The sequence below is a fragment of the Talpa occidentalis genome, unplaced genomic scaffold (genome assembly GCF_014898055.3).
Source record: "Talpa occidentalis isolate TD23 unplaced genomic scaffold, MPIMG_talOcc4v2.1 talOcc4.12, whole genome shotgun sequence".
NCBI lineage: Eukaryota > Metazoa > Chordata > Mammalia > Eulipotyphla > Talpidae > Talpa > Talpa occidentalis.
Genome location: NW_023601212.1, coordinates 5,347,761 through 5,362,812, shown reverse-complemented (window position 1 = coordinate 5,362,812; position 15,052 = coordinate 5,347,761). Strand labels below are relative to the sequence as shown.

General features: G+C 56.9%; 3 protein-coding genes across 20 annotated transcripts in view; 1 reads left to right on the top strand and 2 right to left on the bottom strand.

Moving 5' to 3' along the window:
- FBN3 (fibrillin 3) overlaps positions 1-4,675 on the top strand; it is a 47,299-nt gene extending 42,624 nt beyond the window's left edge. For 8 of the 10 annotated variants that reach the window (XM_037504844.2, XM_037504845.2, XM_037504842.2 and 5 more), the window contains 2 exons: positions 576-720; positions 3,049-4,675. In XM_037504844.2, the coding sequence (XP_037360741.1) occupies positions 576-720; positions 3,049-3,393 (490 nt within the window). In that variant the 3' untranslated portion in view covers positions 3,394-4,675. The other 2 variants (XM_054692983.1, XM_037504843.2) reach the window with 2 other exon arrangements.
- HNRNPM (heterogeneous nuclear ribonucleoprotein M) overlaps positions 1-14,560 on the bottom strand; it is a 263,350-nt gene extending 248,790 nt beyond the window's left edge. For all 8 annotated transcript variants that reach the window (XM_054692987.1, XM_054692990.1, XM_054692993.1 and 5 more), the window contains exon 1: positions 14,555-14,560. The gene's annotated coding sequence lies outside the window, so the exon portion shown is untranslated. The remainder of the gene's footprint in view (positions 1-14,554) is intronic.
- On the bottom strand, positions 5,550-8,956 carry CCL25 (C-C motif chemokine ligand 25). Of its 2 annotated transcripts, XM_037504223.2 has the most exons (6): positions 8,871-8,956; positions 8,638-8,736; positions 6,840-6,957; positions 6,627-6,754; positions 6,235-6,321; positions 5,550-5,982 (listed from the first exon to the last, which is right to left on the bottom strand). In XM_037504223.2, exons 2-6 carry the CDS (start codon positions 8,705-8,707, stop codon positions 5,975-5,977), a joined length of 411 nt encoding a protein of 136 aa, XP_037360120.1. In that variant the 5' UTR covers positions 8,708-8,736; positions 8,871-8,956; the 3' UTR covers positions 5,550-5,974. The 2 variants fall into 2 exon arrangements, with proteins under 2 accessions (XP_037360120.1, XP_037360119.1); XM_037504222.2 differs by having other exon boundaries at positions 5,550-6,321.
- Positions 14,561-15,052: the final 492 nt, after the last annotated feature.

The following is a 15,052-nucleotide window of genomic DNA, read 5'->3' as shown; positions in this document are numbered from 1 at the left end:
CAGACCTGGCGTGTGCACACGCTCCCTGGGGCATCTTTGTCCTCACTGAGCACCTTACGCTTGCACGTCCTGGGCGGTAGGTGCACACGTCCCTGTGAAACATGAGTGTGTGCACGGCTCATGCCTTTGCCAGCACACTTGTGCCCTCTTAGTCTCGCTGTGCTCGTATGCACATGCACGGCAGCATCCTGGGGTGCACGGTGGCTCGCACGTTCACACACTCCTAGGTACACTCAGGTATGTTCACACAGGAATGTTCACACATGCCGGTTCACACCTGAGCCAGTAAGTCCTAAGCAGGCGAGGAAGGTGTGCACACCTCTCATGAAGGTGCGCGACGCCTCGGGATCGGTCCTTAGCTAAGGTCTCCTGCTGTTCCTCCCTCTGGCCCTGGGGCTGGGCACATCAGCACGTATGCTGGCAGAGCCTAGCTCTCAGCCTGCCTGCTCCACGTCCTTACCAGTACAGTGGCACGCCGCCCTTGCTCACAGGGGCGCTGTGCTGAAGCGTGGTAGGTGGCGGTGGGTGCTGGAGCTTGCACTGGCCTGCCTCTGAAGGCCACCATCTTGGTTCAGGCACTGCGTCTCTGGCCTGGGCTTTAACTCCAGCCCTCAGCACACCCCGGATGAGGCGCTCTCCCCGGAAGCCTGCTATGAATGCAAGATCAACAGTCTCCCTGCTCAAGACCGGACTCGGCGCAGTGCACGCGGGGACTACCAGGTGCCTCGGGGTGCGGTGGGCATGGGACACAGCAGTGGTGGGGGCTCTGAACCCCATGTCCCAGCTTACCCCCCGTCCTTGGCAGTAGATGGCGGGGGCTCTCTGGGGACCCAGGCCTCCATGCACCTATCTCACTCCTGGTAATGAGTCAAGCACTTCCCACACACACACTGAGTGGGCTGCTTTCCGGGGATGCCTTCCATAGCAGTTGGATGCAGGAGAAATACCCTGGGATCCCCAACCCTGCCTCTGCCTCAGAACTCGTGACCTCACAACCCTTGACTGCAAAGCACTCCCTTAGAGCTCCTTTGGATTTAGCACCAGTCGGGGCCTGGAAAGCCAACTTAGCCCCTGCATTAATTAACCCCCTTTAGACCTGCCCATACCCTTTCCCCTCTTCCTATGTCCTGAGCTGTGCTCAGGCCTCCCACGCCTCTTGTGTCTAGGCCTTAGCTTTGTCCCTCCTTACCCTGGCTGTTCTTGACCCCACCAGGTTGTTCAGGGAGGATGGTTTGCCACAGATCCAGCCTGTCCATCCTTCACCAAAGAATCCCTGAAGCTATTGATCATTCTTGCTGCCATCCTTTAAGGAATCTGAAAGCTAGCAGTCCTGGAAGGTGGTGATGCCATTTTACAGATGGGAAAACTGAAGCTCAGAGGGATTAGATTACATGCCCAAGTTACATAACTTGAACGTGGCAGAGCAGGGATTCCATGACTGTGTCACTCAGCCTTTGTTACAGGCAGCTGTGGCCTTCACGGTCAAGCATCCCTCTGGGGTCATCAACTTCTGAGGCCATTGATTTACATTTTTTCAAAAATAAAATCATTGAGCACAGAAGCCATTACTCAGCAGCTCACCTCCAGCAGACATCTGGACCCAAACTCACTCAACATATTTTGCTAAGCGTTGTGTGCTGGGTTCCTTAATATAGTTATCAGTGAATTAAAGGGAAAAAAAAAAAACCTTGCAAAAGTCCCCATCCCTATGTGGCTGGTTTTCTAATAGAGACAAACAGGAAATAAGTAAATCATATTTTATAACACATGATACATAATAATACATGATAAATGTGATGGAGGAAATGAAGGCAGAGTGGGATTAGAATGCTGGGCCTGAGGGGCTTTCAGTATTAAATTAAGTATTTGTATTTTACTCTGCTTGTTCCCCCTTTGCTGGGGAAAGAAACTATGATGGTATGTATTATCCGATCGTTACTGTTATTTTTTCTTAAGTATATGTATTATCCCATTGTTACTATTATTTTCTCTTAAGTGTCAGAAGGGTACAATCCTGTCAGGCTTGCTGCTGTTTTTCCAGCCTTTGGTACTCAGTAAGAGCAAGTGGAGGGGTTGTCGGGGTTCCTGGGATGGGCACTGGCAGATCTGGGCTGAGGAAGAACAAACCCTGTAGCTTTGCTTGCAATACCCATGGGCTGCCAGCAGGTGTCAGTAAGAGTGCATATCTGAGCAACACTCGGAAACGGTTGAAAGCTTCACAATGGAGACAGGGAAACAGGAATAGCTTTTACTTTAATGCAGCAGCAAAACATTCCATAGGCATATAAATTAAGCAGATCAAAGGCAGCACTGCCCAGAGTAAAGGACGAGAAAACACTCATATCCTCCTGTAGAACTTGGTCTGGCACCCTGGCCGTTAGCCTGCCACAGAGGCGTGCTGTTTTATTCAGGGTTCTGTCTAGCTGCCAGGACTGGCAACTCACTCAGAGGAACTCAGATAAAGATGGGTTTGTTATCTGCACACAGGGGCTCTCAAAAAACCCAGATGCAGGAAGTGCAGCAAGCCTCTGGGAACCGGAAAGCTCTCTGGTGGCTCTCTCTCTGCCCAAGTGGGTCCTGTATTTTCACCACACTGTATCGACTTCAGCATCCTTTCCCCCAAGACTTAGAGGGTGTGTGATCCTTGGTCATAACTCCAGACAGCCCATGTCCTCTTTGAGTGACCTTAGGGTCTGGGACCTGCTACCATCTGACTGACTCCCTGTCTGAGGGCAAATGCCTTCCCCCCAATCAGACAGGGATTTGAGCCCCCTCAGCTGAGACTCCATATCTGGAGTCTGTGTGTAAAAGTGGCCACCTATATTACCCTCTTGCATTCCACTTGGGAACCAAACTCTGCTTTTGTCTGTAGCCTAGGCTGACCCCTGGCCTTGTGGATGGAGGCCTGGATGGAAGTCAAGGGCAGAGTGCTCCAGGTTTTCTCCACTTTAAAGATGGGCTGGAATCTCCTTTTCACCTTGGGCCCATAGCTCTCTACCCTCCACATTTCAGTTGTCTCCTGATGATCCGCCTGGTCTTTCTCCCCAGGTGAACCTAGCTGGCATTGACTCAGAGGCCCCTCTGACCTTGGGCCTGAACCTGTCGTGCCTGGGCCAGGCAGAGCACATCCTGGAGCTGCGGCCTGCCCTAGAGAACACTGGGGGCTGGGTTCGCTATGTCATCTCCCGCGGCAACAAGCAAGGTTTCTTCCGCATGCGTCACCTCCGCGGCCTCAGCTCCCTGCAGTTGGGGCGTCGGAGACCAGGGCCTGGAACTTACCAGCTGGAGGTGGTGAGCGTGGTAGGGTCCTGGAACCCCAAAACCCAGTCAGAGGGGCAGACAGGGCCAGGTGTCCGGGCCCTACGACTGAAGGTACAGCTACAGCTGCTGTAGTGGGAGGAGCCCGTCCTGCTGCCCAGCCTCAGGTGCCTCCCATGCCCCCTCCAGGCTCCAGCATGGGCCCAGCCAGGCCCTGTCTCTTTCCATGGGGTTTTGGGGAGACTGATGACCTGCTTACTACATGCCCTAAGTAGTACACACCGGGGTGACAAGCCCTGGCCTCAGCAGGCTCCAGGACCCCATGCCATCCTCTTCCCCAGCGGTGGGAGATTGTGGAGCTGGGATGGACTGCTCCCCAGCAGCAGTGGCTTGCCAGGTGGGACCCCAAAACTCAGGAAGAATGAAATGCTACACAATGACCTCAGACAGGTCTGCCTAGGGGATCCCAGTATGCGGCCTCTCCTGGAGACAGCTGGAAGCTTCAGTGTGCACCCACCACCTCCAACAACCAGGGTCGAGGAGGACCCTGTTTCACTGTGTGGTCAGTCTCAGGCTTGAACTTATGCACCGCGCCGTGGCTGCCCCAGGGGGTTGGCAGGACTGGGCAACAGTGACTGGGGTGGGGTGGGGGTGGGACTCATCTCAGAGCAGAAGGGCCCACAGGGCCTTTACCAGAGTGGGTGACTCATGGCCATGTTCATGCTTCCAGGAGCTGGGCTAAGGGTTCAAGGATGCTTTTATATGAGAAGCAAGGACAATAAAGTTATTTTGCGTTAAGTCTGCTCCCTGGGGAAGTTCTGGCAATCAGTAGACATTGCCCACAAAAAAAGGCCAGGTTCACATTTAAGAGATCCCTGTGGCCCCAAAGGGCAGCTCTGAGAAGGACGAGCATGCAAGTGAGAGATGAGTGAAGACCACCCTCCACCTAAGGGTCAGGGACTGATCCCAGGATGCAGGCCCAGTGGGTTCCACCAACCTCAGTCCCCTGAGGGACTGGGCGCAAAGCCGACTGTGGAGGTCAACCACTGGGGGGCACTGTGGGTTCACCATCCTGAGATGTCAGCTCACGCCTCCTGACCAGTGCTGCGGGCGTACCAGGCACTGCTGCGTGTTTTACAATCACTGACCCTGTGGCTGCGGAACAGATGCCACTATTGTCATCCCCTCTCACAGCCTGGAGGCCAGACTCAGAGGTCAGGCAACTTGTCTGACGTGGCTCAAGTTGCAGATAACAGAGTGGGGTTCAAAGCGGAGCCGCCTGGTTTGTCCCATTCATTGCACCATCCTGCTGGTTCTAGATCTACATGGGTACTTGATTCAGAATCCTTACCTGCACTGTCTGTTGTCTGGAGGGAGGTCCTTGTTCTGTTCATGGAGGGGTTGCCAAGATATTTCTTTTGCGATATGATGATTCGATATTTTTATATATTGTAAAATGTTTATCACATTTAGTCTCATTAACATCTGTCCCCGTAGAGATCAACAGAAGCCAATGGCTGAGCTCGGTGACCATCAGCGAGTGTGTGTGTGTGTGTGTGTGTGTGTATGTGTGTGTGTGCGCGCACGCGCGTGCGCACGCACTGGGCATGTCACAAAAATAGTGTTTTGAGTCTCCAGCAAGCTTGTATGAAGCAGACAGGATTATCCCCAAGGCTTGGGGGTGGGAGGGGCCAAGGCTTAAAGGGTTTGTGGAATCTGCCTGGGCCCCCCTAGCGTGGCAGGGCCTGGAAGTGACCCAGCTTCCTCTAAATCTGTGCCCTGGCCCCAAACTGCAATTTGTGCTCTAGAGATTTCCACCTGAGAGGCTTTCTATTGTGGTGGGAACTGAGCTGAGTCTGGGTGAGCCCCCAGGCCCTTATCTGTAGTCTTGCCTCCACTGCCAACGGGCACCATGCCTGGCCCCAGCTCTGTCCTTGGCCTGGGCCTGGCCTTCCTCATTGGTCAGGAGCTTCTGGTTACCCATCTGAACTTCTGGAGGGCTTGCCCTCCAATAACTGGTCTCCCCATAGCACAGAGCAAGCACAGTGGCCCCCATTTTACAGAGGGAAAGAGGTGCGGAGGTGAGCAGATGGTTTGCTCAAGGTCATCAGCTGGGACCCTCAGCACTAGACTCACATGGGGACTGCAGCCAGCATGCCCAATGCTCCCTGCCCCAAGCCATCTGCTGCCGAGGCTGAGACCACAGCCTTCTGGGCGTGGGGCAATCGTGGGATCCACCCCAGGCTGGGCAGTCACTTGCACATATAAGGAAATGTGACAGATAGCAGTGATGTTCCACCGAAGATTTATTTGAAAGTTAGCAAAAGTACACTGTGGAATGGACAGGAGTGGCCCTCCAGTAAGCAGCTGTCAGGGGGGCACAGACAGATGTGGTCTGGAGTGGGTGGCAAGAGGCTGTGGGTGGATGACATAACCTAATTCTCTAAAAAAAAAAAAAAGAAAAAAAAAAGAAAAGGAAAAAAACCTGTTGCCTGGGCCAGGCAAAGAACTTGAAATAAGGTCAGCTCCCTCCTTCTAGCTGCCTGAGGAACTGGGGTGATTGGGTAACAGGGAGGGAACTAACACAGTGGCAAGCACAGGTATTGAGATTTGGCCTGAAGGATAGAGCGTCTGGGACAACGGGGGCTGCAGGCTGCAGTTTCCAGGCAGAAAGGCCCGCCGATCTCTGGCTGGCTCATCCTGGAGACGTTTGTGCTCACTGTCCTGCAGGAAGAATTGGAGAGGCTGGCAGGTGATCTGGGGTGGAGTGGGACCCCTGCAGCTCTGGCCCACCCATCTGGTATTTCATCTCTTGCTGAAGCTTTGTTGGAGACCCCTGGGTTGGGTCAGGTGTGAACCTTCAGGCTGACCAAAAAGTTAGGCCTCGTTCCTGGAGGCATATCTTCTGAGCCAGTCAGGGCTGCTCGTGAGTCTCAACTTGGGTGGAGGGATGGGTACATGATCCAGAATCCTTACTTGCACTGTCTCTTGTCTGGACGGAGGTCCTTGTTCTGTACACGGAGGGATTGCTAGGCTTGGATGACAGTAGCCTGGCACAAATAGCTGTCCAAGAGATACAAAGAGAAATAGATAAAAGCTCCAATACCTTTTGAGTGCCTGGGTCCAGCCAAACCTGAAATCTTTGGCTGGGTATTTCAGTAGAAGAGTTGCCACTTGTTTCAGTGTTCCAAGTCCAGCAATGAAGTGTCTTGACAGGGAGTCCCCCACTCAGTCAGCCTCCCACTCACCAGCAGCTGGCATCTGGGCGAGGGCATCTCTGAGCATGCTGGACTTTGGGTGTTTAGAAGCTCAGGGACCCACAGCAGGGAGATCCAGCCCCCGAGAGGCTGGGCTGGGGTTTCACCCACCTGAGAGGTTGCCAGAGCTGGGCTTTGGGTGGGCATCCTTCCGCTTGTCCACGAACTTAACCCAGTCTTGCACCCACCTGGCCTTTGGGTTCGCACACACCGTCCATTTTTTCTGACCGAAGAAGAATCTGGCAGGCAAAGGAGAGGGTGCTCAGGTTCACGTAAGAGGAAGCAATGGTGCTCATGCCCACCTGACCCCCAAGTCACACTCACATCACGGCCGGCAGGTTGCAGCTCCCGCTCACATGCTGGATCTGGTAATCCTGGACACATTTTCTCAGGCCCCACCTAACGCGGTGCTGATATGCCAGACAGCAGTCCTCGAAGACGCCTGCCACACAAGGCCGCGCCAGGGTCACACCGCTGCAGCGAGCTTGCATGCTCCGGGGCGGCGGCATCCATACCATGCCCCGTGCCCAGCGGAGACCAAGGGACAGCCCAGGTGGCTCGGAAGCCTCCGGGCCCACCCCCAGCCCTTGATACAGGGACAGCTGAGCAGGTGGAGAGGGCCTCAGCTGGGCAGTGCCCAGTGCACCAAATAAGTGGGGGGCCTAGGCCACTCCAACTGTTGCTCAGAGCAGAGAGCCGCAGAGGGGGGTTTCCTCCCCAGGAGGGCTGGGGGCCACCCCGCCTAGCCCCCTCCTGAAATGAGTGTACTGGTCAGCTGGTCCTAGTGTCCCTACTTTTGCTCCAGGCTGGCCCTTCTCCACCTGGGACAATCTCAGTCCCCCTTTCTCTTTGTGCCCATGAGAGTGGCCACTCTGAGACACCGGGGCAGAACTGGGAGGTCTAAAAAAGCATTTAAAGAGCTCGCACTGGTGCCGGGTGTCTAACCAGATGAACAGACCCATAAGGGATCTCCTGGCCTAGGGAGGCATGGGAGTTGATCTGTGCTTGGAGGGAAAATGCAGGGACCTGGAATTGGGGGAGAGGTGCCTCCTTAGGAGGAGGTGCTGGTCCAGTCAGGTCTTGGGGGGATGAGCAGGTAGAACGAGGGGAAGGTGCATGAATGTCGGAGATGGTGCAGGGAACCTGAGGTCCCTTGGATCCACCCCGGTGCTGATCCTTGCCTCCAAGGGGCGGTGAGGTGGGGAGGAGAGGGCCCCAGCTTTCCCTGCACCCCCAACCTTGGCCCCAGAGGGCAAGGAGCAGTGGATCATATGGATGGACCCTGAGCTGCCCTGATAGACCGTCAGCTCCGCCGGCTGGAGGGGCACCCTTTCCCCAGGATCAAAGGGCCGGGGCAGGGCCTGGCTCCCTGATTGGGCCTGTGATAGCAGGACAGTGGGAACAAAGCCCAGGCCCCTCCTATGCTGGGCAAAGGCTAAGGTCTGCTGGGGGCAGGGCCAGGGCCTCTTAGACCTAGGATTCCTGGGGGACATTGCCTGACCAGAATTGGCCTTTGGTCACCAAAATCCTCAAGGGCCAGATCTAGGGAGAAAAGGGAAGGGATTTCCCCATCAATAAAGTGATGGTTAGTATTGCTGCTGGCCCTGGGCCGGGAGTTCTGCAGGCGTCAGCCCACCGGAGCCTCTGTCCTATGTCCGCAGGGGAGTCCAAATAGCCCCATTTTGCAGATGAGGAAACTGAGGCTCACAAAGGCTGCAGATCCTTTCTCAGCTGGAGCACACGGGCAGCTTGGGCGGAGGGAAACTGGGGAGGGCCCCCACTCCTGTTGGTCTCTGGGGCTCCACCTTCTAACACTGCTCCTGGTCTGCAGGGCCGGATCACTACAGTATTCCCTGGCACTGAACAGCTGCACACACCTGGGAGTCCCCTCTGCCCCCCACAGTCCCTGGCCAGTGGAGTCCGGCCGGGAGGCTTCGGGTCTTGACGGGAAGGAAGGCCGGAGCGGCGCGTCCCCAGGCAGGCGGCAGCTGTCCGCGAGAGCTCAGTGTGGGACTGGGCCGTGGGGGCCCCCGGAGGAAGGGAGGGGCCGGGGGCGTTGCAGGGAGGATGAGGGGTTGAGGGGTCTCTAGGAAGGTGGGGTTGGCAGGGGCCAGGACGGTACCTTGCGTGTGGACGGCAGGGGCCCAGGCACTCACGAAGCAGGCCACCAGGCCAAGGAGCCACAGATTCATGGTTCCGGCTGCTTCTCTAACTTGGGCACCTTGAAGGTAACGGGAAGTTGAGGGGTGAAGAGGACCCAAAATGGATAGCAGGATGCAGCGGGAACACCCTCTGCAAAAGAGGCAGGCGGCACTGGGCGCGGGGCCAGGCCGCCTGCTCTGGGGTAGGACTCACCAAAGCCTCCTGGGTCCTGCTGGGCGGGTGCCAACCCTCCTGCCTGCCAGGCCCGCCCGCTTCACCCTTTATACGTGGAGCCCCGCCCTGTCGCCACCCTCCTGCCTCCCACCGCCTCCTCCACACGGCCCTGCCCTCCTCCTCTCCCCGCTCTCCCTCTCGCTCCTCCCCACTGGCAGGGGAGCCTGGAGGGAGAGAGGCACAACTAAGGGCTGAAGACCCCACATCATCGAGCCGAACAGGAAACACAGACCCCCCTCAGCTAACTGCTGGGACAGAGAGGGGGTCCCTTGGGGGTGGGGGGTGAATGAACACAGATGGACAGACGGAGCCCTGACTGGGGCCCGTCTCATGAGCCCGGTGCCTCCTCCTTTGTCCACTCACGCTCCCCCCTCCCCAGGGCTCTGGCCCGGCTGTCCCCCTGAAGGGCCTCTGCACCTTCTCCCACTCCCTGCCTGCTGGACAGCTGGTGGACAGGGCCTTGCAAGGACAGCTCAGGCCTCCTAGAGCCCTGGGAAGAGCCTTCGTCCCCAGCCCACTCCTGAGCCACGTCTTCCTGGGGGACCCTGACTTTGCCCACGTATCTCTCCTTCTCCACAGCGGGGGACTTACTAGAAATATCCTGGCTTTGAGAGCAGGCAAATCTATAGAAACAGGAAGTAAAATGAGTGGTGCCATGGGCCGGGAGGAGGGGAGAAGGGGGATCCTGTGGCAGGGGAGGGTCCCTTTTGTTCTGAGACTGGAAGGGGCGCCTCCGTAGCACACACACTGGATCGTCCACCTCCCTAAGGCGCGGTGTGGGGAGTGGCTATTTTCTGAAAACTACCTTGAGAATCATCTCAACAGAACTGCTATTAACAACCACTACCGCAGAGAAAGGCTCTGGCTTGGGAAGAAAAGTGGGATCCCCAGGCACCCCAAAGCAGACCCAGCCAGGAGGCATGTTTCCTCTTCCGCTCAGCGTTCTGGAGAAGGCAGTCGGGAGCGCGTGTCCACCTGGGGACCTGGGCGCTGACAGGGCAGTAGTGGCCTCTCACCTTCCTGCTCCCAGAGGCTGCCCAGGCCCCCAGATGAAATGTGTTGCCAAGACCCTCTCGCAGGGCACGCGACGAAACCCAGCTAGAGCCCTACAGAAGCTTTGGCAGGGGGGAGCACAGGGAACCGCTTATCTTGTAGCTGCCCTGGACGAAGCCTCCAAGTTCTCTCAGTTTTGAAAATGGCCACTTACCCGCCTGGGGGTCTGCCTTTTCCCTGGTCTCCTTGCTCTCCATGTCGGGGCCAGTTTCAGAGAACACCTGGCGCGACCAGCAGTTTGTGAGCCAGCAGGAGACTGAAGAAAGGACCCCGGGGAAAAAGGCGCTGGACGCTGGGCCAGCCGGGGCGCTCTAGCTGGGGAAGGGGAGCCGCGCGGCCCACATCTGGATGTCCCGGCAGCGCCGGCCATTTTGATACGCTGGTGTGGGAACTTGGGCAGAGTGCTCTCCAGCGAGCAGGAGAGAGGGATGTGGCCTGGGCGGTCTAGCCCCTGCTGTGAACCGCTGAGCGGCCAGGGATGCCTGGCCAAGGTGGAAGCCGCGGCTAGGATGCTGCAGAAGGCCTGAGGCTGGAGATCTTAGTGGGCCATTTTGCAAAGGTGAGGAGCACAGCTGCTCTGGGTCACGAGCGCTTGCTACAGAGCGTGTTTGGGATGCTAAGGGGAAAAGTCAAGATGGCTGGGCTCGCCTCTTCCATCCAGTCACAAGTAAATTGCAGCACAGCAAAGTCAATAGCCCCCAGAGACGCATGGGCGGCTGCACACACAACAAAGGCCTGGCAGAACTCCGCAGCGGCCCCGTGCTGAAAGTGACCCTCTGTCGTCCTGCTGCCCCTGTTCCTCTCTCCCTGCCAGTCCTCCAGCCGCCCCACCAGGTGCAAAGGCAGCATCTGAAAGCGCTTGCCACTGCAACCTATAAACACGAAAACTGGAGAGACAGATGATCTTGTCACAAATACAGGAGCGAAAAAGAAACAAGCGCCTCAGTGCAGCAGAACCGTGGGGACGCCTCAGGAGCTCGAGAGGACATTGTGGCACTGCCCGGAGCCAGCCACCAAGTGAGCCCCTCAAGTGCCAGCCCTTGCTGCCCGCGCAGGGCAGGGAGCCTGCGAGCTCCAGGCCGAGGAAGGCAATCCGAGGAAGGGGCCTGCCCGTTGACCTGGGGGCGCCCTCCGGGCGATGACAGGCCCTGGCCCCCACCCTCGCAGCCCGGGAACGCAGTTCCTCTTGCCTTTCTGCGCCCAGAGAGAGAAAATGTGCTGCTGAGACCCTGCCGTGCGGGAGCTCCTAAGACGGGCGGGTGGGGGAAGGGCAGAAACCGGCTTATCTTGCAGCTGCCCAGGAGGAAGCGGCTCAGTGAGTTTCCTGAGTCGCGACAGCGGCCACCTGCCCTGCGCTGCCACCTTGCGCTCCGAGGGGGCCAGTTTCGGGGGACGCCTGGGCTGTGGCCCAGCTGCAGAGGGGCCGGGGGAAGTAGGGACCGGGGGCCCCGCGGAGGCCCGCGCAGCTGGCGGCTCCCCCTCTTCCCGTGCACTGTGCGCGCCTTCGCTGTGGCCACTCCCGGCCTTTGGTCCACGCGGGCGCGGGGGAGGGGGCGGCCGGCTGGCGGGGCTTGTGGGCGGGGCTTGTGCCCGGGGCGGGGCTCAGGGAGGGTTGTGGGCGGGGCTTGCTGTGGGCGGGGCTTGTGGGCGGGGCGGGGCGGGGCTCAGGGCTGCCACCTGCGCTCGCAGCCGCCCGCCCTGCGCGCCCCGCGGTGCGAAGGCTAAGGCCGGGGCTGCTCGCGGCGGGCGGCGGGCGGCGGGCGGCGGGCGCGCCTCCTCGCTCCGGTGACTGAGGCTGGGCTGGGACGCGGCTCCGCGTGGCTGCGGGCGTGGGGAAGCGGCGTGGCGGGCGGCGGCGGCTGCGGCCAAGACGGGCTTTACCCAGACCCGGCGCAGGAGCCTCCTCCCCTCCCCACGCTCAGGGTGGGCCCCCCCCTCCCGCTCGGCGGCCTCAGCAGGGGCAGGGGCTGCGGAAGCCGGGCCCGAGCTAACCCGGCGCTCCCGGAGGCGAGGCAGCGTCTCGAAAGCCGGAGCCCTGGAGACAGCCGTCGCGAGTGTCAGCTCCCCGTGGCCAGGGCTGAACCCGGAGCGCGAAGGCCACTTCGGTTCCTATAACTGCGGGAGGTGTTAAGGATAAACGACTTGGGGGACCCCTTTCTCCGCATGTGTGAAGTGAGCACAGAGCGGAGGGAACAGAACCTCCCCCTCCTGGTCTCCAGCAGCGCGAGGCCCCGGGGCAAGGGGCTGCTGGAGGCGGGTGGTCTCGAACCTGTAGCTGAGTCAATTACAGGGACTGACCATGCCTGCAGTTTGGGGGGCGAGAAGGGCTTCCTTCGGCGGGCTGGCTGCAGGGCTCACGTGTTGGGCAGGGGTACAGGCACGGTCAGTCCTGGGAGGGCGCCCCTGTGGGTGCACACAGATGACCCACTGCAGAATGAGGCAGGTGGTGGGCGTGTGGGAGGAAGCACACATTGCCCCAGCTGGAGCGGCTCCTCTGGGGCCTGAGCATGGCTAGCTCCCATTTATTTCTGTCCAAGGACCCTCCCTGGTGCTCCATATTGAGTCTCTTTACAAGAGGAGAGGGCCCCGCAGGTCTCAGTCCCTCCACCTTTTCCATGCGGGCCCTCTGGGTGTCCCTCCCAGCCACCTGCTGGGCCCAGGGTGACAGCAGTGAGCCAGCAGATGTGTCTCAGCCACGAGAGGTGACAGCAGTGTCCCTGGTCTTCACTGAATACCTGTTTGGACCTACTTGTTTATCTCATTCATTCAGCAAGCACTTAGCAAGCACCTACTGTATGCCAGTCTCTGGGCTGGGCGTCAGGGAAAAGCAGTGAAGGAGACAGGTGGTTCCAGTCCAGAGCAGTCAAGACAGGCAGCAAATAAAGAAGTAAGGTGCTTTGAGATGAGGTCACTGCTGCCAATCCTGGTGTGATGGGGGGGACACTGGGACAGTCTGGGTTCCTTTAAAGAAAGTGAGTTTGGGTGAAAAATAACCTGATAGGATTCATAGTTATCCCACTTCACAGAGGCAAAACCATGAACTGAGGCCTCGAGGAGTTACATTCCTGGCCAAGCCCAAGGCCTACGCTTTCATTCCACGTATACTGATCCCATGCTGTATTCAGCGTGCCTCTTACATTTTTAATAATGTATTTTATTTGACCCTATGTATATGAACTCTTATCATTTTATCATGCGATCAAATAAAAACAAAGGAGTATTTTCCCCTTTTTTATATAGCCAAGCTACAAAGTATGGCTTATTGAATGCTTGGAGCAGATTTCATATTCTCCACCTTATTAGACATGCAGTTCTGGTACAGGTAATTGTTAACTTACAATTTATGTTGTTTCTTTGTATCTTTATTTTTTGCTAAGACTTGATTTAGTTCTCAGCAAATCAGGAAGATGGTACAGCAATTTCCCACATAGCCCCTGCCCCGAGTATTCCTAAGCTCCCCCCCTCAGAGAGGTATACTTGTCACATCGATGAACCTCTGTTAACACATCATCATCACCTTCAAAGCCTAGTAGTTTGCATGAGGGTTCACTCTTGGGGTTGTACATTCTATAGCTTTACACAAATGCATCATGACATCATGTGTCATGATGGACATCATGTGTCCATCATTATGGTGCACAGAGTATTTTGCAACCCTAAAAATCCTGTACTCCAAGCATGTTTTCTTAAATTATTATTCTGATGTTTTGACAGCTGGACAATGCTGATCCTGGTCCCTTCCTGTCTGTCCCTACCTGTCACACTCACCACCCCCCAGGCCTCCCACCCCACTCCTGAACTCCTATACTGACTCCCCTAAAACCTAACAGCCACCCCTCACCCTCAGGCTCCTGGCCATTCCTTCCTGAGGGCTGTCACCTTCTTTCACATCACAGGCTCATTCCTGTCCCCTCTTTTTCCTCACGTCTGAGACAAGAGCCTGTCTACCTCCAGGGTCCCGTCCCTGGTCTCTCTCGGAAGGCTGAGGCTACACAAACCTGTGCTGGTATTTTAGCTGCTGATAAAGCCACATGAGCTACTTATCCATTTGACTATGAACCATAACTATGAATTTAAGCTTCATTTTCCCTTTTCTGTGAACTGTAGAAATCAAAGATGTTTGTGGGGTGAGGAATTGGTCCAAGACATGCTAAAGAATGTGAAAAGCCTTTCAAAGTCAGTTACATAAAGCAAAAGTTGGTGCTTTTTGTCTTTATGTGTGTAACTTTTGGGGTAAGTGGGAGGGGGGGGTGGGAGCTGTCATTTGATCTACTTCTCACCAAAGTATTTTTAGCCTGAGAATGTCCGGTCCATGCAGGCCCTGACTGCCCGGCCTTTGTGCGTTGAGTCATCCCCACCTAGTGTGACAGGCAGCGGCTCTGCCGTGCAAGGTAGCTGGTGCCAAAGAGGCAGATACCAGCCGGAGCACCCAGCAACTCTCTCTACCTGGGGTTTTCAGAGTAGATGCCTGCATGTGTTCCCGGTGGCTGCTGTAACAACCCTAGTGGCTTAAAACAACAGAATTATTCACTGTACAGTTCCAGAGGGGCCGGCGGGGCTGGTTACTTTGGGGAATCTGTTTCCCTGCCTTCTCCAGTTTCGAGAGGCACCCACATCCCCTTCCTTACCTTCCAATCTCGTTCTCTTCAACCTCGGCTCTGTCATCACGTCTGCTTCGCTGACCCTCACCCGCTCGCCTCTCTCACAAGGACCCTTAGGATTACAGTGGACCCACCTGGTCATCCAGGGTCATCTCTCATTCCCAGAGCCATAAATTAATTCCACCTGCAAAGTCCCCTTTGCCATGTAAGGCCCGTATTTCCAGGTTCTGGCAACTGGGACGTGACCGTCTTGGCAGTGTGGGGCTGGGGGCATTATCCTGCCTCCTGCAGCATCCGTGGAGGTCCAACTCCTAAGGTGGGGGCTCGGGAAACACCCTCGGGGGGAAGTGATACGTGGACCCCATTGTGGAAGACAGCGGTAGAGATGGGATTGGGAGGCTGGAGAATTCCAGCAGAAGGAACGGTAGGCATATAAACCATCGACCCCCTGAACGCCTGGCCTGGATGTGACCTTAACAGCATGATCCGGGCTCAGTTCTGTGAGGT